Source organism: Berghia stephanieae, chromosome 1 (assembly GCF_034508935.2).
Source record: "Berghia stephanieae isolate SIO BIC M18660-M18661 chromosome 1, UCSD_Bste_1.3, whole genome shotgun sequence".
Classification (NCBI taxonomy): Eukaryota; Metazoa; Mollusca; class Gastropoda; order Nudibranchia; family Aeolidiidae; genus Berghia; species Berghia stephanieae.
In genome coordinates this window covers 74,214,395-74,237,668 of record NC_088360.1, presented here as the reverse complement: position 1 = coordinate 74,237,668, position 23,274 = coordinate 74,214,395, and the positions used below count along the sequence as shown (strand labels likewise).

The 23,274-nt window shown below is 32.7% G+C and overlaps 1 protein-coding gene across 2 annotated transcripts in view; it reads right to left on the bottom strand.

Annotated features, from left to right (window-relative positions):
- Nucleotides 1-79: 79 nt before the first annotated feature.
- Nucleotides 80-23,274, bottom strand: part of LOC144956704 (ubiquitin carboxyl-terminal hydrolase 34-like) — a 71,965-nt gene continuing 48,770 nt past the window's right edge. For both annotated transcript variants that reach the window (XM_078887386.1, XM_078887376.1), the window contains exons 56-80: nt 22,752-22,934; nt 22,143-22,322; nt 21,097-21,201; nt 20,717-20,758; nt 20,417-20,521; nt 19,992-20,139; nt 18,742-18,836; nt 18,183-18,215; nt 17,817-17,865; nt 17,119-17,228; nt 16,491-16,574; nt 15,216-15,322; nt 14,454-14,631; nt 13,858-14,015; nt 12,430-12,508; nt 11,955-12,078; nt 11,106-11,216; nt 9,931-10,035; nt 8,710-8,828; nt 7,695-7,818; nt 7,253-7,335; nt 6,662-6,805; nt 5,739-5,876; nt 3,985-4,339; nt 80-3,604 (exon numbers count right to left, since the gene is read on the bottom strand). In XM_078887386.1, coding sequence (XP_078743512.1) covers nt 2,877-3,604; nt 3,985-4,339; nt 5,739-5,876; nt 6,662-6,805; nt 7,253-7,335; nt 7,695-7,818; nt 8,710-8,828; nt 9,931-10,035; nt 11,106-11,216; nt 11,955-12,078; nt 12,430-12,508; nt 13,858-14,015; nt 14,454-14,631; nt 15,216-15,322; nt 16,491-16,574; nt 17,119-17,228; nt 17,817-17,865; nt 18,183-18,215; nt 18,742-18,836; nt 19,992-20,139; nt 20,417-20,521; nt 20,717-20,758; nt 21,097-21,201; nt 22,143-22,322; nt 22,752-22,934 — 3,687 coding nt within the window. In that variant the 3' untranslated portion in view covers nt 80-2,876. The remainder of the gene's footprint in view (nt 3,605-3,984; nt 4,340-5,738; nt 5,877-6,661; nt 6,806-7,252; nt 7,336-7,694; nt 7,819-8,709; nt 8,829-9,930; nt 10,036-11,105; nt 11,217-11,954; nt 12,079-12,429; nt 12,509-13,857; nt 14,016-14,453; nt 14,632-15,215; nt 15,323-16,490; nt 16,575-17,118; nt 17,229-17,816; nt 17,866-18,182; nt 18,216-18,741; nt 18,837-19,991; nt 20,140-20,416; nt 20,522-20,716; nt 20,759-21,096; nt 21,202-22,142; nt 22,323-22,751; nt 22,935-23,274) is intronic.

The following is a 23,274-nucleotide window of genomic DNA, read 5'->3' as shown; positions in this document are numbered from 1 at the left end:
GTCAAAGGACACCACCAACCCTAACTCACACATTAAAATGTAAATTAACTGAAATTATTGAAAGAAAACGTTGATATTAAGTCTCTCAATTAGAAAAAAAACATTTTAATTTTCTTTTTACATATATTTGTTACAGAAATGAAATATTATATCAACAAACATTCAATAAAAGTTCATTTAAATTTGAAGATTGTTTCAGATATCTATGCAATATCATAATAAAATATTTACACAATGACCGTTCATAATATAATTTACAACAGAAAACTGTATGACAGTTTTTGACAGCAAAATTTACATTGAAAGCATTCAGAATCCGATGTTTTATATGAGATATTAAAAACAAAAGATGCATTCAGAGACAAAAAAATCACAGAGATTTAGCTGATGTGAGCTTTGCATCTTTGTTTTAGCAAATACTTTCTGTCCTGTATTGTTTAACAAGAAAAATAGGGAACGAAATCAATTTATACAGATGGGCAGAAAATGGAGAAAATAAAATAGGGGGGGGGGGGGGGGGGGGGAGATGTAATTATATAGAGAAATAAAAGTCCTTTTCCAAGACTATCCAAAATAGATTTTAAAAATTTAAACACCATATATTTGTTTTATTTCGATTTTTGAGGAGTATCACTTTTAAATTATTTACACGTTGAAAAGTTAAATGTGAACATAAGGGAAAGTTATAAAACTGAAAACAGTAGGAAAAAGGAATGCAAAAATTACATCTTTCTATCGAAAAAAAAAAAATGTTTACAACTAATAATTGCATTTTTTTTTGGTATTTACACAAAAAAATCAAAAATCAAAATAAAATGCTAAGTTTCATACATATCAGTTGGTATAGTTTAGTATAGTATTAGAAGTTAAACAAGCCAACATTTTGGGTCATTTCGGCACCTAAGAAAAGGAAGATGGTAGATATTTAAGGACGATTAAGTAGATTGAAAGGTCAGTGCCTGCAACACCTTGCATCACAGATGTCGAAGAACAAAAGGGATAATCAAAAGATCTCAACAGCAATCCATCCCTACGTTCAGCCAAAGGCTATCCAAAGTCTCACAGAGACAAAAGCATGGAAACAAGAAAGACACTTGGATGGTCTTTAACCTTAATACTATTACACAATCACTCACACTCACATCTGAATATTTCCTTCACAGTGATCTCCAGCCAGGGCTTAGAAAAACACAAGCCGCCTCTGTATAAAACCAAGTCGCCTTTTGCCGAGACAGGGACAGAAAGACTCAGAGAAGAAAAAAAAGTTAGGGGAAGGGGAACATTAGTAGCTCCCACCAACAGACGCAGATACAGGTTGGCACCTATGAAGAACATGTGGATTAATCAATGGCACATGATTGAAAGACAAGACGTTTTTCTTTTTCCTCCAATGGATACTCGTACTTTTTTTCAGCATAAAATTTAAAATGTGTCTGTCACATGGTTGTGGTAGAAATAGCAGTTATAGTAGTCTTTCAAGTCCATGACATTTTGATTTTAATTTTTTTTTTAATACAAAAAGAAAAAGAAAAAAAAGTTATAACCATGAAAACAAATCTACAGTTTATATTTTGAATTGTATGTTACAGTTACAGTGTTGAAGATGAAAACCCATTTAATCATTACAATTCATAATTTCAGACTTGACTAGATCGTCTCAACAATGACAAAATATAAGGACATTTACATAATGGTTAATGATGAAAAGAGAGACTGATGAATTCATATACAAGTCGTCAAAACCTTTAGAATTACAAACATGATTGCAGAATCTACAATGGTGCAATGCATTACTAGAAGGATAAAAAAAGAAATGTCCATTATTTTTATTCTTCCCTGTTATCTACTCTCAGGTTATTTCATAAAGGACGCATTCCTAATTGTGGCGACCTAATTTTTAATCCAAGTTTTTTTATAATTTAAAATCTACTCAAAGTTTTGAAAGTCGATATATCCTGAAAGTCAATTTCATTAAAAATCTATTTCATTATACATAAGTCAATCATATTTTTCAATGCCCTTGGAAGTAAATTTCAGTAAATAATTTTTAAAATCTATTTTTTTACACATAAGTCAATTGTATTATTCAATACTCTTGGAAGTCAATTTCACGGCATATTTTAAAAATCAATTTCATTATATTAAGCTAACTAAATTTTTCAATACTTGCACAATCTTACTATTTTCTAACAGTTACTCCTCATCACAACGTGTTGATAGAGGTAAAGCATTTCTAATTGTCATGGTTTCATTCTTCCATCAATCCTATTTCAATGCCTAACAATTTTTTTTGAATACGATGTAAATTCTAAAAAGAAATCAATTTTAAACCTATAACAATAGCGTTTTTTCTTTAAAATCATACCAATTCCAAAAATAGGTTTGAAATTGATTGATTTACTATCAGAAAGCTAAAAAAAAATGAATTCCAATTTGTCATTTAAACAAAAAAAAACCCCAAAAACTATTGCAGTCTTATTAACTAGGAATTCAGAGAACAGAGTACAACCTATTTTTAAAAAAAATTTTTTAAAGCAAACAAAAAAAAAATACAGTGGGACTTATTGCATGATAGAACGGACTTCTAGGGCGTTGGATATGAGGATCCATTTAATCATTACAATTCATTATTCAAACACCCCCCCCCCCCCCCCCCCCCAATAAAAAACCCAAAAAAAAACCCCAAAAAAACCTAAAAAACCCAAAAAAAACTCGCAAAAAAGATTGTTTAAAAAAATAAATCAATCAATTCTAAACACATCCTCATTTTTTTTCACCAAGCCGGCACATAAAAAACAGAGGTCTGGAATTGATTAAATAAATTACTATCAGAAAGCTCTAAAAAAAATATCTTACGAAATAACAAACTATAACAGTCAAATTTTATTTTCAAGGTATTGAGAGAATATACCAACTACAACCTCAGCTGATTTGATGACCTTTTCATAAAGATCTGAACCTTGACCTCGGCTGGTGGAGGAAGAAGAGGATGCAGATTGATCAGAGCTGGTAGACATCTTTGCATGTGATGAAGAGGCAGATAAATGGACTCTAGGATTTGATGATGAAGATGAAGAAGCAATCATATTTCTGTTATTATCTGAAGATAAATTGTGTTCACAATGGTCTAAGCTCTCCAAGTCAATATCCTCTTCCTTAGATTCCAGTTCCTCATTAGATTTGGTATCATGTTTTATTTCTTGGCATTCAGGGGATGGTGAGGATGATTCAAAATTGTAAGATGATGTTGATGGTTGTGGGGATTCAGATCTGTTTCTTTTAGCTCCAGATGATGACGAAGATGATGATGGTTCTTTTGGATCCCCATTGGAAGTTGAGCTATGGTGTGAAGATGGGGAAGTATTATGTAATGATGACAATGGCAGAGAAACCACTGCTGATCCAGACTCCTGTTCTTTGGTTTGGTTCTCCTGCTGCTTATCTAATTTGCCTGACTTGTCGTCCACTCCATCTACATTGCTCCCTGTCTCTGTGCTATCACGTTGCTGGCCAGGTGAAGAGTTTCCACTTGAATGGGCATCTTGACTCTTTGGACTGCTTTCATCTTCACTAAGTCGAAGTTTCTTCACTGGCATATCATTATCTGACAGAAAGAAGAGAGTGGAAAAAAAAAAGGAGGAAAACTGTACAATTATAAGTTCAAAAGCTCATTTTGTATATTTTAAATTAAGAAAGGAAATAAGAAACATTGGTCACTACAATAAAAAAAGAGGAATAGAAAAATACATTTTTAAAGACCTCTTTTGAGTATCAGCCACAGCCTCTGTGATAAACAACTTCCACCTATCACCTATCTAATTTGATAACAAATTCACAGACGATGAGAAAAAAATTAAAATAATTTCAGCTGTTCCAACCAACAAAATTTCTGAATGTTTTTTTTTTAAGCATATAATTTATAAAAGAGAAACACCCATTATGTTCTGAACCATCAAAATGAAAATTTACATCTCTACTACTCACCATGATTTCCTGGTGATATAGGGCTGTCTGACTTTCTCCGTCTTGAAGGTTCTCCCTGATAATCTTTCAATTCAACATTGTTCTTCTCAGCACCATCTTTGTCCTGATTTTCTGGCTTTTGTTCTTCTTCTTGGTTGCACTTTTCAACAACTTCTGTTTGTGTCCTTTCCTGGTCGCTTCCTCTTCTGGTCAAAGCCTCCTGTTTATTCTGAACGGTTGCTGCTGCTGTCATGTCTATTCTCTTCTGTTGATGCATCCGACAAGTTTTTATAACAGACCTTAAGGCTTTCAGGAGAAATCCACTCAAATTTTGCTCTGGGATTACAGCCAATACCAGTTGCATCGCTCTTAACTCCTAAATTGTAAAGAAGAAAAGATGATAAGAGTTTAAAAGTTTAAATCTTTTCACACAGCATCACTTCTATATGTACCATAAGACATCACATCTTATTAAATTTGTAAATGGTGAATTGTATGCAGCAAAAAATTAGTGCATCCTATGTCAAAGTAGAGATAACTTCTAAATTCTCATAACTTTCAAGTTAAAAACAAAACCTATCAATAATAATAATAATAATATTAATATATGGTTTTTATATAGCGCCTTACTCCGCATCCCAACAAGCTCAAAGCACTTAACAGCAATGTGACAACTTTCACTCAATCGCATTAAATTTAAAAAATATTACTTTGAGACGTTAATGATCAATGTATGAGTGGCATTGTGGTATACAGTCTTATCTTCTTCATAAAGACATAATAATTAAAACGACGAAGATGACAGATAAAGCAGGATGCTTGATATAAATTGAGTATATTGGAAAAACAGAGATTGGCACTTCTTAAAACCACACTACAGCTTCACATAGGGATCAGATATTCAGATGTTCATTTCTAATTCAGAATGGATGTAATCTTAATTGACTTATTACATAACAACCCCCTCCCCCCAAAAAAAGAAAGAAAGAGAATCAGAACAAAACAAAAAAAAATCAATAGAACAAAAAGAAAAAAATAATTAAAATTCTAACAAGCTTCGTGAAAAATAAGCAAATCTTTTGCCAAATCGAAAGAAAAAAAAAAGGTCGATTATGTCTTTCCCACTGTAAAGGATAGGTAATCAAACTCTTTTTAATACTGACTGTACTCAAGTTTATGTTTTTAAAATGTTTTTAAGGGTTTTACGGCGCTTGCAACACATTTAGGTTATATAAGCGCCAGTAAAAATGAAGAAAATGGGACAGTAAAAAGTTCTAGAATTACAATTAAAGCATCCAAGAAAAAGTAAGACAAAGGGGAACTGGGAACAAATAGGGATTAGATGTAGATTCCAAGAGCATACCATCAATGTTCTTAGTTTGAGATCACCAATAAGTCTCATCTGGACACAAGCTCTGCCCCAACTATGAGGAATACACTCAAATGCTTACATTATAAATTAGAACAAATATAATAATACATAACAGAGAGATGATTTACAAGGAAAAAAATGTCATCTCCCAAAACAATAACTATGCATTTGACTGTTTCCCTCCAAGTCAGGGCCCGGACAAAACCAAGCAATCTCATTCCAAGACAAAGACAGAATGCAAGTTGGAAAACAGATATAGGGGGATAGAAGACACAATAAGTACCTCCCTGCCCACTATGGGAGGTACTCAAGTTTAACTAGAGGCTATAAATCATAAAAACCCATAAAGCTGAACTAAAAAAAAACACTTTTAAACTATGCACATAATGTCATCTATATTTACCCCAAACAATCTGGAGAGTATGATCAGAATGTCCTTCTCACACTCCAGTTTACACAGGGTCTCTGCCTCTGCTACGATAGAGGCCACCAGCTGACCCATGATGTTTTTGCCAGAGTCCGTAATCACTTGCTCATGAACCTGAAAAATGTTTAATGATGTTAACAGTCAGTTAAATGCCTTTACAATTTAGGCAAACAAGAATTAATATAGGCCTTTATCCCAAACAGGACTATATGGTAATAAAAAGAAGTTTAAAATGTGAGGGAAACAACATTGACAATGACGTTGACAACAATATCAACAACAGCATGATGAAACCACCAAAGGACTGTATGGTAAAAAAAAAAAGTTTAAAATTTGGGGAAAGCATCAACAATGATGACAATGCCAAAAACAACACCATGATGAAAAGACCAAATTGTAAAATGTGAATTTAAGGATTTTTTCTCTCCTTTATTACTTAAAACATGAAAACCATTATCATCTATTAACATATGATTCCATTCCTAACAGTCAAGCTTACATTATAGTTATAGAAGTACATAAATTATAGCTTTGTGTTTTCTTTACATTATTTAAGAGGCAGCTGCCTTCTTCCAATGTTCACATTGAAATGGAGTGGGCCAAAAGCTTTACATCTACCTGAGATTGCCATTGCCAAATCAGAACCTTTGAACAACACGAGTTTGCTTAACCGACTTAACTTGACTTACATTCTTTTCTCCTAATTGTCTGATTAATGTGCTTTGGATGTACCTCTACTTTTCTGAGTCAATTCCTTCCTCCGTTCAATGTCAGTTTGTATAAAGATGTCAGGAAATTTACTGTCGAGGTAATTAATTTTATGTTGTATAAATATTGATAAGGAAATTTGGAATGATTATAGAAAGAAGAATCTAGAAACGATAGATTCATCAATTCACCTTAGGGAAGAAGTTTCTGAAAAACTGGAAGATGTAATCGTTATTGAGGGACGTCCTTTCATCCAGCAAGATGGTGTCAATGTAATCAATGAAAGAGTTACATTTGATTAAAGTGTTGACCAGAATGTGGTCGGGGTCGGCAGTCTGTCGGAAACAGAAAAGCAAATAGACAATTTAGTAAGTATAATTGGGAGTGAGAGGTTTGATTTCTTTCCTTCAAAAAGAGTCTAAGGAGCAAGTTTGAATATGAGTATATGAGCATATAACACTAATCAATGGTAAGGTGAAAGGGAAAAAGCCAGAAAAAAAGAGTATGTAAATGTTTATAAATAAATTTAGATAGAATATTCCCATATAAAGTGCGACTTCATACTTCTGAAGTCTAAAAAAGTTAAGTCTATGTACAATGCTTAAATCCCAAGGCCTTTATTTATAATGTAGAATGAAAAATTATACCAATGATCATTTTTGGTTAAAACCCCTTGTTTGCATATTTAAAAATCCATACTCATAGTCCATTAAAACTACAATCCATGTTCATGAAGTAATACTGGCACATTCTACATTATCAAACATGAAAAAGTTTCTTACTTGGTAAGTGTCCAGGATTTCATTCCAAAGTTTGGCAAAATATGGCAAGTGGAGGGGGACACCTTCATAGGCCACCATCGCATCTTCAAAATACAAAATTAATATTTATTGATAAATTTTAAAAAAGAAAAACACACCAAATGAAGTATTTGCTGAGAAATAAAAATAATAGAAAACCAACATTTTATATCCTATCAAGAAAAAAACAAAAACTTTTAGGTTAAGTCGTCAGAAATTTCTAAATGCCTAGGGCCTATGCCCTAACTGAGATTAACGTAACTCAAGAGATTGAGAGTCAGAAATACATAGCAGCGTCCTTGACTTTGTCAAATACTTTGTGTTCGCTCTCGATTAAATTTTGCTCATCCAATAAAAGAAAACCATGCATTAACTAATTGTATATAATATATTTTAAAGTGATCAAATTTTGCAATATACTTACATAAGTTGATGAGATCAGCATTGAGAATCTTGTGGTTGATGGCCATGCGACACATCCGGTCAATGAGACGATGATAAGGCTCATAGTAATTGGCTAAGGCCTTGTCAAAATCCTCATCTTTACCCTGAAAGTGAAGTTTAATCATTTTGTCATTCAAGAAAATCTACAATGATTATTTTAAAATATTATAAATAAAATGTTATTTGAAAAAAGAAGAAGAATGCACCTCACAAGTCTGTTTGGGAAATTTTTTGTTTTGATTTTTTCCTTGGGTGTGTTAGAGTGGAGGGGGAGTACAGCACTTAATATACTTTTTTTTAGATCATTTCAGCACCAGCAAAAAGGAATATGAAAGAATTGTCAAAATAGTTAAATATATAGCAAATTTCACCAACCATGTTTAACAAATCCATAATATTTAACACACATTAAAGACTCAAAAAACAACAACATTAACATACCTTCATACAGATGTACATATGGAAATTATGAGATATGGATTAATATTAACAGATAAGAGTTTTCCTGTGATTAAGTGCCCAAGCAAAAGTGAGGCAAAGTGTCTCGTCTGCAATCACCTAAATAGATCCCAACTAAAAAGAGATGCCAACATATTAACATGAATAAGGGGAAAGAAAAAAAAATCAAACATACAGAGCCATACAAATAACCTGTCTCACTACATGAAAGAGACCCAGCCTAAACAAAAACAATTAGTTTCATTCCAGACAATGGACGAAAACCAAACAGAAGAGAGAGGCATCAGTGGGCAAAGGGAAATAGATAGTAGACCTGTTAATTTTGGAAACTTAAGCATAGAGAATAGATCTTTTTATTTTAGAAACTTTACTACAGCTAAATGGGCAAAACTATTTTAACTAGACACATGTGATAATGTAACATCAGATCTACATGGGTATGCCCAACCCTCCCGTCCAATTCAGAAATACAGACAAGCTGGCAGATAAATTAGCAAAAAGACAGGAATGCATATATATTTTAAAAACAAAATTACCTTGTGAGCATAAATTTGGGATCCATGGAAGAACATTTGGAACTGAGCCCTTGCCCTGATGTTTGGCTTTGCATTCAAGCCTTGATACGTGCGAGAGGGAAAAAATGGGCCAATGTTCACTGTGTTTGGAGAAAAGATATGAAATTTTTAAAAACTGTTTGTCATAGGAATTTTATAGGAAAAAAAAGGAGAAATAAATTTAAAGGAAAAGAAAGATTTTTAGTTTAAGTTTAATACCCTTTTCAAAACCTCTTCACTAAGATCCAAATCCAGACTTCCTGGTTCAAAGACCTACCTTAAAATCAATGTCTTGCACAAGATGGAAAATAAAATATACAAAAGCGGTGTTTCAAATATTCAAAATTTATCAATTTCTTTTTGCTAGCCAGATGGGTATTATAAAAAGCAGTATAAATGTTAATTCCTACGAATAACCATCGTAATTCTCTCTGCATAAATAATGCAACTAAAATGCTACATCAATATTTTTTTCTGTCTCTTATAAACTAAGGAAAAAAATGTGAACACCAAATAGAAAAAATAAGTCTGTTATGGACTACAGTAAAGCTATCTTCAACTCTCCTTTTGTACCACAGGAATGCCTTCTAAGCATTGCTTATTTCTACCACTTATTTCTTTCAATTTTCTCTACCCATAATTACTGCTGACAATATCTTTTAAGAAAAAGAAGAAAGAAATGTTTATGGCCTGTGCCAGAACTAGGTTTGTTGTCATAGCTATGCACATCTGAACATGTTATCCAATAATATTTTGCTTTTCAGTAATTAAACCATTTTATATTTCAATAAAGATTTAGAGCGTTTAATTGATTTAGTCTACTATTTAAGGTAAACATTGAAATTACTATCACAAAACATCAGTACAAAATACGTAATAATCAGATCTGAACTCAGATGATAAATGTTGAAAACTTGGTTATTGATAAAAGCATTAGGTGAGCCAGATATATAGATAAAAAAGAATTTGTTGCGAATAAGTGACAGCTTCTGGCACAGAACCTTTTCTGTATTTAGCTGAGACAACAGCAGGTATTTGTGAAGGAGTACATGAAATAATAGAGCTGGCCATCTATACCTTTAACATTACCAAGTGAGTTTGAACATTACGCGGTGACCTTTTCAATGGATAATAATAACTTCATTTTTATATATTCTTAATTAAATGAAGCTCCTGTATCAGTATCAACATTAAACTACTCACTTGTAGGATTAGAGTTTTGGAAAGAACTATGGGCATGTAAAAGAGTTGTGGTGAGAAACTGTGTGATGTCTTTCTGAATCACCAGCACCATCTTGTGGAGAACATCTGTAATGATGAATCAAATTAGGAAACTGCATAAAATCTTATCTGATTATCTGAATTCACTATGTTTGTGTTAATGCTCAAAAAGCGCTGTATGTCATAATAAACCATGTCTTTCAGCAGGGAGTCCCAATAGCTCAATGACAGAGTACATGCAAAGAGACTGGTATGGATCTCTGGTGAAGTTGAGATTTATTTTCTGAACCCCCTGTCTATTCAGTACAGGTTGGTAGCTGGGTCTGTTTGATCTTGTGGAAAAAAGTTTGTGATAGGCCAGCATCCTATCCAATGGGTTACACGATATAGCCACTGACCGTTTAACGCTACAAAAACTGAGCTAAACTCTAGATCCAGGGGCTTTATGCTCTAATATGACTGCATCCTTTATTAAATTACACCTTCCAATATTAAAACAATCTACTGTTACCATCATACACTAACTTTGCTGCGTGCTTGATCTAAAGTTGTGTTGCTATGTTGAAAACAAGAAGACAGGGCATTTCAAATCACAATTATCTTATTCTGTATCATCTTTCATAAAGCCAATCATTTAAAAAAAGCCCCACATAGTATTGGTGACTATAGCAGACATGCCACAGGCAATAAACAAAACATATAATATGTTATATTTTACTCCATATAAAACCTGATTTCTAGATGAGAAAAATCTATGAGAAAAATCTGTATCAACCCAAAATAAATTATATCCACTTTTATTTGACGAATTATAACTTTAAAATTATATTAAGTTTATTTTGACACATGATCGAAAAAATTATATTTATCTTTGCCTATTTCCCCCAAATAATTTTGTTTTTTAAAATCTAAATTTGGGCAGATATGGCCTAAAAAATGTAAATATAGATCAAAACAGTGCTAATGATTTCTTATTTGGTTTTGCAACATTAATCGGTAAAATAATTTGAAAATAAAATCAGCATGTTAATATTTGTTTCAATTAATAATTCACTAATCTATTATCAGTAGCATAGAATAACAACTTACTCCTGTCTTATTTCTATCTCATATCAGGAAGGATTGGACCAAATAAAGCAGAAAAAAAGCAAACATACCAAATGCAATACTTCTGAGGTTATTTGGTACAAAAGAATTTAAGAGCGTCAGCAGTTTCTTGGCAATTTCATTTCTCTCCTTCCACTGGTTGATCATACTGCGAATGTCAGCTGGAAATAGATTTTATGAATGACATTGTATTATATATAATGACGGTGAGCACTGCCAAAAAAAGTTTAATTCTAATAATCAGGACATAAGTCCTTGTCATGAACAATGAAAAAAATGAAAAAAATGGTCAAAATGCAAATTCATACTCGATTTAATAGATAACAATGCACAAAAATCAAAACAAGAAAATATGAAAGTATTATATTGATATTTTGTATTAATTAGTCAAATTTGAAGGCTTCACAATCAACTTATATCTCTCCCTTACTATAGACCAATTTCAGGTAGGATACTTTTAGTAACACATGGTCAAAACCTTATATAGATATGCAAATGAAAATCATATTCAAATCCTTACATTGAGGGACATTGCTGCGAGTGGGAAAATTAGCAATAAAGTGAAACATCAGAATGAAGCATTATGGATTGAAATGATCATTCTTCTCTTTACTGTTGTTTCAGGCAGACATGACTCTTCAAAAACATTTGTCATGCAATAATTAATTTTGGTTTGGTCAAATATAATGAGATGAATCAAGTCTGCATTTATGCTAAAATTTCCTGAATTATTTTTCAACATATCAATTCTGATCACACTTCAATGATAAAAATATAATAACAATGGCAAAGTTGTTAGGTTCTTCACTATTCCTTTTATGGCTTCAAGTCATGTTTTTCAACAAGCTACAAAAGCTACTTTCATACAATCATTGTTTTATCATTGTCAAGTGCTTTACCCTTTCTGTCACTGTCTTTGGCCGCTAACAAGAGAGAATGTATGAGTTGTAGGACGTCAATGAGGTCACCTGTCATGTGACACGCAGTAGCTTCATGGAACATGGTGTAGATGATGAAGAATGACTGGAAGATAAATAAACAGTTGCAATAAATAATTGGACAGTACTGAGGATAGGTGGACTACCCCATACATTTTCAAAATTCATAAGTTCACTTTCACTAAAGCAACAATACACTCACACACATCCACACACACACACACACACACACACACACACACACACAGAGAGAGATAGAGAGATAGAGAGGAGAGAATAGAGAGAGGAGAGAGAAGAGAGAAGAGAGAGAGAGAGAGAGAGAGGAGGAGAGAGAGAGAGAGAGAGAGAGAGAGAGGGGGGGGGGGGGGGGAGGGATGAGTAATTTCAAATAGCATAAAAATTGTTTGTTTTTTTTTTAATTGGGCGAAAGACATACCTGACTGAGAACTGAGAGGCCGTTCTGGTATAAAAGTGCCATGTAATCATCTGGTGTGACTACCAGGATCTTGTAAATTCTGTGAAGGAAACAGATCATAAGTTTGTATTCAGGAATTGATAAAAATATTTGCAGTGACTAAACATTCACCTTAAGATAAATCATTGAACAAAGCATAGAGTGGAATTGTACTCTGTAAACCATTTTCAAGGATTTCACAAAAAGATCTGATATTTGAGATTTTCTCTAGAAAATTTAAAGACACTATGTCTTTCCAGTAAAGATAGTCAATATAATTAAAGCTGTGTACTGTAGCTTCCGATGCAAGGCTGTATGCTCTTAGCCCTAAATTGGATAATGAAAAGGACAACAGAAAAGAACAGAGGAATCTGTTGGACACTATTGTCCTTTACTGATGACTTGGAATGTGCAGACGGCATTACATTACTGTCCAGCAAGAACTAAATGAGCTTGCACCAAGATTGGCCTGAAAATAAACTTAAAGATAACGAAAATCATGACAACAAATGTAACAGGCTCAAGGAAACTCAACATTGGAACTGAGAGAAATGAAGCGGTAAAAGAATTCATTTATTTAGGGTCAAAAGTAACAAATGATGGAAACTCAGAATATACAAGGCCGAAATGCTTAAGAAATTTGGAGATAAAAACAAAAACAACTGCAGAATAAAACCAAATTGAAAGTGTTTGTGAGTAATGTCCTTTCAGTCAACTTGTGTGGCGGCGAATGTTGGAAAGTAACAACAACCAAATGAACAGATAAATTGGAATTGTTTCAAAACAAATGATGCCTCCAAAGAATTTTCAGGAATATGTTGGCATACAAAATTAGAAATGAAACTCTGAGAAAAAAAAAAGACAAGATGCATAGCTACAATTATAAATAGACCCAGATGGAGATGGCTTGGGCATGTTGCCAGAATTGAAGCAACTGCTTTGCCATGAACTGAACTGTGCTGGATGTCTGATAAAAAAGACGGAGAGAAACCTGGAGAGGATCCATGGATAAAGAACGAGGTTGACCTAACTTGGAATAACATCAGTGACAAACAGAAATGGAAGTCCTTAGTAATGCTTTATGCACCCCATGGCTGGATGTGGACCAAGTAGGTATTTGCTTCAATTCGGACAAACAGAAATCAATAATGGCTAAAATCTTTATCCTTCTTTCTAAAATTCATAAATTGCAGCTGAAAAAAATGACCTCCTTTCACAGAATGTGCTTGAATTGGTTCTATATTTCTATAATAAAAATGATGATGGCAATAATAATAATAATAATAACAATAACAACAACAACAATAATAATAATTATTGTTATTAATTCCATGATCATAATCATGATTGTCATCCATCATCAACATAATCAGCAATAGCAGGATTATCATAGACCCACATCAAACTTACGAGCAAAGTGTTTGCCACATGACTCGTGGATCTAATCCTTGAGTAGCATGGACCAATGTTCCTTTACGGAAGTTTTCAACAGCAAGAGCTTCCTCTGGTGAATGCTCCTTCTTCCTCTCTGCCATCATCTTCATCATACACATGAGTTCCTCTGTTGCCTATTAAAAAAATGGGTAGTGAGGTGGAATTTCAGAATGTAAGGGTTTTAAAATATGACAAATCACAAACTTTCATATGCATAATGGATGTTTCTTATAAATATGAAATTATATTTTCTTTCCAATTACTTTTTAAGGAGTGACTTAAATAGTAATAAACAATATAGGGAGCCATAAGAGCCCATGAAAAAATATATTCTGGTTTCTAAATCATTGAAATTTAAATAATAATAGCATGCTACCATTCGAATAGTAGTCTACCCAAATTGTGATCAAAACAGTCACTTGGCTTATGAGATCAGTGTCCTAACAACTGAGCATCACAATAATATAATGAAAAGCAGTTTTGGATCCGATGCTTGTCAGGCTATACAATAATTTCAAATCCAAAAATAGTGGACCTAAAGTGAGTAGTACTTGTAAAGCTTGGTTGCCTACCTGTGCATACTGATGTGGATACGGTAAAATATTTTTGAAAGCCCATTGTAGATTTTGGTGAACTGAAAGTTGTCTCATAAACTGTGTTGAGTATTCACAAGCCATCCTAAGAAGGCCATAATATGCTGGCAGCATTCCTCTGTTGAACATGATATTCTGCTCATCTTCATGGTCTGCCCTGAAATGATAGAGGAGCAAGATGAGACTCAAGAATAGAAAGTAAAAAAAACATGAAAATGATGAAAGGCACAGCAAAGCTCAAGGTGCATAGCGCATTAAGGTTTAAAAACAAGAAGAAAAAAAATCAGAAACATGAAATGATTCTACCATCATCACATAAGGGATTAAAGCTCTCACCAGAACACAAACAACAGATGCCAGTAAAACTTAAGTACAAGCTACGGACATTTACCCATTTGAGTTACTATTGGCAGAGGAACTAAAAAAAAAAACAACCCACTGGAACAGCTGTTCCAACCATAAAAATGTGAGTCTTTTCATTTACATTATAATATGCTCTAACCAAAATTATCTTATAATCTATAAGTACCTACCAACACTCATTAATATTAATATATATATAGAGAGAGATATAGTTGCATCTCTGTAGATGTCTGCTGTCTCCTAAAAAAGCCAATGATGAGACACCTTTATTTTGTTCTACATTGATAAACTAATTGGCTCTTTCAAAGATTCTAATTTAAACAAGTGCAATAGAATCGCCTGAATTGCATTAACATTAATTAATAGAAACAAACTCACAGAATATAGTTGAATGCGATGTTCTTGCACACATGCTGATTGGAGACCATTTGCTGAAGATTCTCTGGGCAATCCAGACTGACATTGTACCAAAATATCAACAAAGCCTAGACGAAAAAGATATTAAAGGCTAGTCAAATCAGGGAAAGAAATGGATTCCATCTTATTATCTATGATAACTTTATTAAACTTGATAAAATAAGTACAAGATGATTAAGGGTTTTATGGCGCTTGCAACACATTAAAGTCAGTAAAAAGGAAGAAAATGGGATAGTCAAAAGTTTTAGAATTACAATTAAATCACTCAAGAAAAGTAAAACAAAGGGGAATTGGTTCAAATAGGGAACAGATGAAGATTCCAAGAGCACACTATCAGTGTATTTAGTTTGAGATCATCTAAATGTCTTGTCTGACACAAGCACAGATCCCCGCTAAGAGGAACACGCTAATCTTTCTGTAAAATAGAAAATAATACAGTGCATAACAGAGAGATGATTTACAAGACAAAAAATATCATCCCCAAAACACTAACTATAAATTTTACTAGTTTTCCTTCCAGCCAGGGCATCAGGTCAGTCTCAAAACAAAACCAAGCAATCTCATTCCAAGACAAAGACAGAAAGCATGTCGAAAAACAGATTTTGGGGGATAGCAGACACACAGTAAGTGCCTCCCTGCCCACTATGGGAGGTCAGAACCCCCATCCAGTCCACTGAACATGCTCAAAGCACTTTACAAGGAGTCCTTAGCCAACAGCAACACTTTATATGTAGGATGAGACATGAGGCCTGTAAGGCACTATTACAATTTTTTCCAACAGAAACCACGCTGTTAACGGCCATGTTCTCATTTTACACCTGAGTATGGTGAGAGAATGTAAAAAAAGAGCCTTTTTCAAGGACTCAACTGTGCATCACTCTGGAATTGAACCCAGGACCTTCCGATCCAAAGTTGAGTGTCGTATCACTAGACCACATAGCCTCATGGAACATCATCATCACCACTATCACTATTACAACAACCACCACCTCACCACAGCCTCAACTACAACCACCAATGCCACAAAAATCATCACTACAACTACCACCAAAATATCATTATCATTACTACAACTACTGCAACCACAACTACAACATCATCATCTCTCTACTACCAGTACTACAACAACCAACAAATTATTATAATATAGAATTATGAATGACATTTAGAAACATCCAGGATATTCCATCAAAATAAGCCTCTGAATGCAATTTAAATACATAAATGATGACATACCTGCTTGTTGTGATTGAGAGGAACCTGGGGTTCTAGCATGAATGGATGGAAGAGTTGCCACAAATCCATGAAGTAAGGAGTGAACTGGAGGGATTAAATAAGATAAATTTGAATGACGGTTTTATCTTTTGTCTCTAAGGTGAAAAAGGCATTTTCAAAACTTTAAAAATTAATGAAATTTTTAGACTGACACAAAAACATGTACCAACTTATTATTCACTGGGGAAAAAAAATATCAATAAAGGTTTCATTAATGAAAAAAAAACCAAGTTGGTTATCTTGAGTGCCATAAAATAAATTAAGAACACCTGATTTCTAAAGCACAACAAACCAACTTTCATAGATCGGATCACAAAAAGGTGTTTATTTTTCTTGCCAAAAGAGGCTTGAGGTGCAGCAGATGTGGGGGTGGACGGGCAGTATCAGTCAAGAGATGTAATTTACAAAGATTAAAAGAGCGGAAATTGACACAAAGTATTTCTTATTCCTATGTGCAAATTATGAATATTAAGCATTTTTCTGCGTAGTTTGTATTGCCTACAATTCCTCACATTTGATAACTAAGAAAAAAAAGGCTGTATTCAGAATATTATGAAATAAAACTGACTTGATATAAAAGCAAGCATACCATGAGTTTTTCTCTCCTGGAGTAGATACAATAATTTAGCACCGAGAACAGAGACATCAGTTTAGCATGAGAGGGTCCAACCATGTTGGCTTGTTGACTTTCATAAGGAGCTGTGGAAGGAATGACAGTAATGATGATGAAAGTGATCATCCATTGTGACAGATCATTAGTCCAGTTTTTTTAGTTACCACCAGATAATGAGAAAATTTATAATATCTAAAAGAAATTTTTTTTTATGGTCAAAGTTCAGGCAAAAACTTTTACACGTTTACTTTTCAATTACATTAAAATCAGAGCTATGACAACAGCAAAAAAAATAAATAAGCATTTTCCGACAGACCAACCATTCCTTGACTATCTCCTTACCAACTGTAGAAAAATCACATTCGTTATGATACAATTCAAATTTGTTTGGTACATCTTAAAATTTGGAGAAAAATCTTTGTTTTAATAATAAGAATGTAACGCTGTTTGTAAAGATTGTTTTTCTGAACAAAATCATGCATAGCACGTAATTATTGTTTTTGAATTAGAGTTTTAAAAAATCAAGTTTTGTGTTCAGTAGTTAGGACATTTCAGGAGTTGGTAAGGAGACAGTTTAATGTATATTTATATGTATAAATCTCAAAATCAAATTAATCAAACTTCATATACAAATTTAAGGGTACCGGGATTTCTCATACTGAATGGATACTCACCAATATGTACATGAGCTCTTTTAAGGAGCTGAAGAAGATGGTGATATATCTGTTGAAATTGAAAATAAAATGAGAGTGAAAAACAAGTTTACTATTCAAGTCTTTTAATTTTAACTAAGAGTGTATCATTGCCTCAAGCAAATGTTCTAAATACATCATTCTTCAAATCTCTGTAGTGAGGGGGAGGGGTCAGGGGAGAAGAGTATAAATATCAACATTTACTTTGCACAAACCAAATATACAGGTCAATTTTACGCTAATTAAAAAAAAATATACACAGCAAATTTTTTTCTATTTTAAATAGAATATGGTTTAAAATTAAAAAGCCGCTGCAAGATCAAAACTAAATATGTCCGATACACTTACCCTATGCATGACTGAAATGTCTTCTTTGCCCCACTGGAGAGAGAAAAAGATATTGAAGACATGATTTATTATTTTACAATTGGGAATTTACTCTGTCCTAATATCACACTCTGAAATTACAGCAAATATTAACTTTAAAAATATAAAACATACCAAAACAAAACAATTTAAAATACTGATCTCCCTCTTCTACTTCTTCTTTATGTAGAATCCTGACGTTTGATTTAAAAATAAATTAGATTTAAAAAAAATACAAGTTGATGCAAGATTATTGAACTTGTCATATAATGAACTGTGGTGCCTGAAGATGCTATTCAATAAAAACAACAAACATAATGATTTGAAACTTCTAATTAATCATTGGAAACATACTTTGACAGTAGAAAATAGATGAATAACGATGATAAAGAAAAATAGTATCTTGAGAGGATGAAAATTTAATGCTATCAAAGTTAGCACCCAAAAGTAATTACATAGAAAAGTATTCCAATATTTCTGTTGGAATTAAATATTTGATGAAAAATAAAATAATCTCTATCAAATCATAAACTTAACTCACCACTATAGTACTGGGACAGGTGGGTATCACCCTTGGCCTGTAGTTGGCCCTAAACATATCATTGGGGACCAACGATACAAGGAGTTGAGCGCTTGCTGTAAAATAAGAAAATTTTTTAGGATTAAAAAAAATTTTAAAATAAAAACATTTAAAAACAAATCAAAAACATAAACAACATATAATCAATAATATAGAATGGCATGCAGTTAAGTGAAATGCTCACAAGTTCTGCCCTCTAAAACATCTGTAACCAAGCACAAGACTATGTGTAACTTTTAATGTATATAGTCTATTAGAGAGAATTTAGAGAGAACATATCATCTCTCTAGTCGTCTAAAAACCATAACAAAGAGCTGAGTGATGTAAACATCATCCTTTCTTTATATCAATTTTTGCTATGTCATAAATCAAGTACCTACCTTACACTTATTTCTTTTTCATTTTCACTTGTTTTGCTAATGTTTCATTGATGAGCCATACGGTAATATCAATCTTATATATCTACCCTCTATCACTTTTGTCCAACCTAAACATTTCCGGTGGGCCTGCTGCTTCCTCTTACTCTAGCTTTGCTATTCCCTCTACCCTTGTATCAGTATTTAGTTTCTTTCAATAAGATTTCACTCTATAGAGTCAATGTAAATTTTCTTCCATATACTTCTGTAAACAGAACAGTTTATCTTTCAATAAGATTTCACTCTAGACAGTCAATGTAAATTTAATTCCATATACTTCTGTAAACAGAACAGTTTATCTTTCAATAAGATTTCACTCTATACAGTCAATGTAAATTTACTTCCATATACTTCTGTAAACAGAACAGTTTATCTTTGAACCCCTCCCCCCTTTCCTAGTAAAAAAAAAAAAAAAAAAAAAAAAAAAGAAAGAAAATCAACAATGATAACAACAAAAGAAGAGTACCACCTGGCTTTTAGTTGATGTTTCCTTTTTTAATGGGAAGGGGGGCGGGCCGGGGGTTATTTGTTATTTTTAAAAAGTTAAAATTATTTGTTAATTAAATAACATATGTAAAGATAAACTGTTCTGTTAATGAAGTAAATTTACATTGTAAAAAAAAAAAAAAGAATAAGACAGCAATAAGAATATTTATTTTTAAAAAGTTAAAATTATTTGTTAATTAAATAACATATGTAAAGATAAACTGTTCTGTTAATGAAGTAAATTTACATTGTAAAAAAAAAAAAAAGAATAAGACAGCAATAAGAATATTTTACTGACTCACAACTTACCCATTCGAACAATGTTACTATTGTAAGCCACCATATAGAGTTCCACCCATGACTCCAAACAGTCCAGGGTCCACTGTCTGGCCAGTCTGTTATGAATGACTTTGTTGGTTAGCCAGTCTAAGCAAGGACGAGGTGTCACTTTTGTCAACTATTGTGAGGAAAAGAGCAATGAGTCGCCATTCAATATCTCCAAGATAATTTAGAAATTCATGAACACGAAGTAGAGTCCTACTCAATTCATACATTATTGAGAACATACAAATAACCATGCATAGAACCGAAGAATTCCATAATATCAACTCTCTTGCCCTTTGTTTTTTTTGGGGTTTTTTTACATATCCAAACATTTAATTTTTAAACAATAGTATATTCAATTTTTTAATTTCAATTTCAACTCTTTACAGTATTCTAATTTATTATCTTACCTCCCAAAGTCTAGATATGATGTGCTGAGTGAAGGGGGGATAACCAGGCATTCTGCCAGAGAATTCAGTAAGTAACGTCAACAAGTCAAAGAAAGGTTTAGCAAGCTGAAAAAGAAAAGAAATTTCAATTGGAAAATAAATTATGCAACTAGTAACAATACTCAATTTTAATTATTGACAACTATTTTAGATGATATGAACTGATTTAGCACTTTTATGCTAATCGTAACAAATGGATCTACGTGATTGGTGGCTTAACATTTTAACAACATTAAAATGAAAACTGTGAAAAACACTTACATCTCCGAGTTTCTTGATGTTGTTGAAGATGGCATTTATTATCTATGGGAGAAAAAAAAATCAAAATATTTGACGCTTTCAATTTACTTTTAAGAGAATTTTAAAACAATAATAAGTAAAACAATTCACATAATCCAACAAAAACAAAATAAACAAAAAGAGCAAATAAACTAAACATTTCAACGATGAATACCTCTCAAGCTCATCTTACACTTATTCTTTTAATTAAACAGCATCATTTTATTTTTTAAACTGAAAAATACACTTAATGTAAAATAATCAACATAAACAGCATATTTTTTTCCATTAAAAATACATTTAAAAAACAAAACAATCTCATTGAGTAAAAATGAAAATAAAAATTCATTCATCAGACTCACAGAGACAGCTAGTGGTTCAATCAGAGTGCACAAATTGACAATGAGATTACAAGTGTGCTCAATGTTGATGTTATCTCTGACTTGGTACATTAGGAAAGGATGACCCTGCAGGGGAAAAACGGTGTCAAATTATTTCATAATTTACAAAAGATCAGGGAAGTTTCTTCAAATAAATTTGCCGATTTTGCCTGAGTAATATCCATTGAACAAATACATCCATATATGTAATGTGTAAACGCCTGACTGGCTGTGTTTTTGTTTGCTCTGTTTTACTAGCTATTTTGTGCACAGCGTTTTAATTTCACAAGTGGGTTTCCATCTGATATATTATATATATATATATATATATATATATATATATATATATATATATATATATATATAATATATATATATATATATTATATATATATGGAATTCCTTTCATGAACACTGTTCATTCCTTAATTTGACTTATGACTGAATAAGACTTTACAAAACAACCAATAGCGATAACATTCCACTCATGATTCCAAAACTCTTTAAATATAGATTAAACCGAAATACAACAAAAAACTTCCATGCATTCAAATTCATTAAACCTTACATTAGGACAAATATATAAAATTAGTTTCTCCCTGAGAACTATGAGATAATGGAGTTCATTGTCAGGTTACGTCATCAACAGCCTTCAAATGAATGGTCTTAAGATGACCCCATAACACCCATCGTTTCATTTTGTCTTGCTATTGTTACTACAGATTTGCATTCATGGGCCTTTTGCACCTTATAGATTCAGAATCAAATAGAAAAGGGAAGAATTTATCAAAAATAGATTATAACAATTTTGTGGTATAAAAAAATTTGACTGAAGCAAAATTAAATTCTACCTTGACAGATACACAAAGTTACCTGCATTTTTTTTCAAATTTAAATAATATATGAGTAAATCATCAACAACTATGCCAGTTATTAGTATAGCACAAGACAAGTAAAAGCTGCTTTATGTAAAACGATTTTAAAACAAAACACAAGTAAAGATATGCTTAATCATAAATTATTCTTACTCTTCCTCTGATTAGGTAAGTCATATCTGAGTCACTTAGTTTCAACACATGTCCTTCTCTTGAAGATTCCACCAAATAGGAAATGAGTGATATCATTTTATTCAAGGCCGTTGGACGTGCATCATCAGGGGACATAACTATGATGTCATCTTCATCCTCCTCATCTGACAGTATCTCAACCTAAAAGTATAGAGCATTGATTACAAATAAGCAGGAAAATAATATCAATTAATGTTTTCCCATCCAACAACTTGCTGGGCTTCAGCCCTTCAGTCTTTAAGAGCACAGTGTATGTTAGCAAACACAACATCAAATAAAAAGAGTTTGCACTGATTGAAGTAGATTATTAAATACAGTACAATTTTATTACACAGTCACGTCATGTCATGGACCAAGGTATATATATTAATTATATTAAGAAAACAAATTAACAATATAATAAAGTTTTATCATTAATTTGATAAAGTCTACAGATTAGTGAGGATATGAAAGTTTATCGGAGAATTGGGGGGTGGGGAGGGGATGTGTAGAAGAAATATAGCTAGGTTCGACGGTATGTTATCTGTACAGAAGGTTATCTTATTCCCTATATTTTGGAGAGACACTCACACAATCCGACTGGGAGGCCTTGGTCCCCATGTAGAACTTGACCACCATACTGATGGTGTTGACGGCATTCAGGAAAGAAGCAGATGGGAAGTCAGGTGTCGAGTCTTGGAGCTTGGCAAATTCAAACAGGAAGGTGAAATACTCTGCAAGATATTTGTTGCTGGGCCTCATTCCACATTCCAGCTGCAAAATTAAGGGGGGAGGAAGGAGACGAGGGGAGTATGGAAGGGAATGGTGGAAGGAATGGGGAAGAGAGGGGAGAATGGAAGAATAGGGGAAAAGAGAAGAGAGCAGAAGGGAGCGAAATAAATGAATAAAATCATCTATATTTATCTCCTAACTTCAAACCACAGATCTCAAAAAGATGCATGGCATTTTTCATTCACCTATGGTACTGTTAAAGACAAGAATATCCAATGAAGTATTCTTTAGATATATAAATAAAATAAATAGATGCTACAATTCATTTAAAATAGATAAGACACACACCTTGTATTCTTCATCCATGTATTTAATTTTCCCA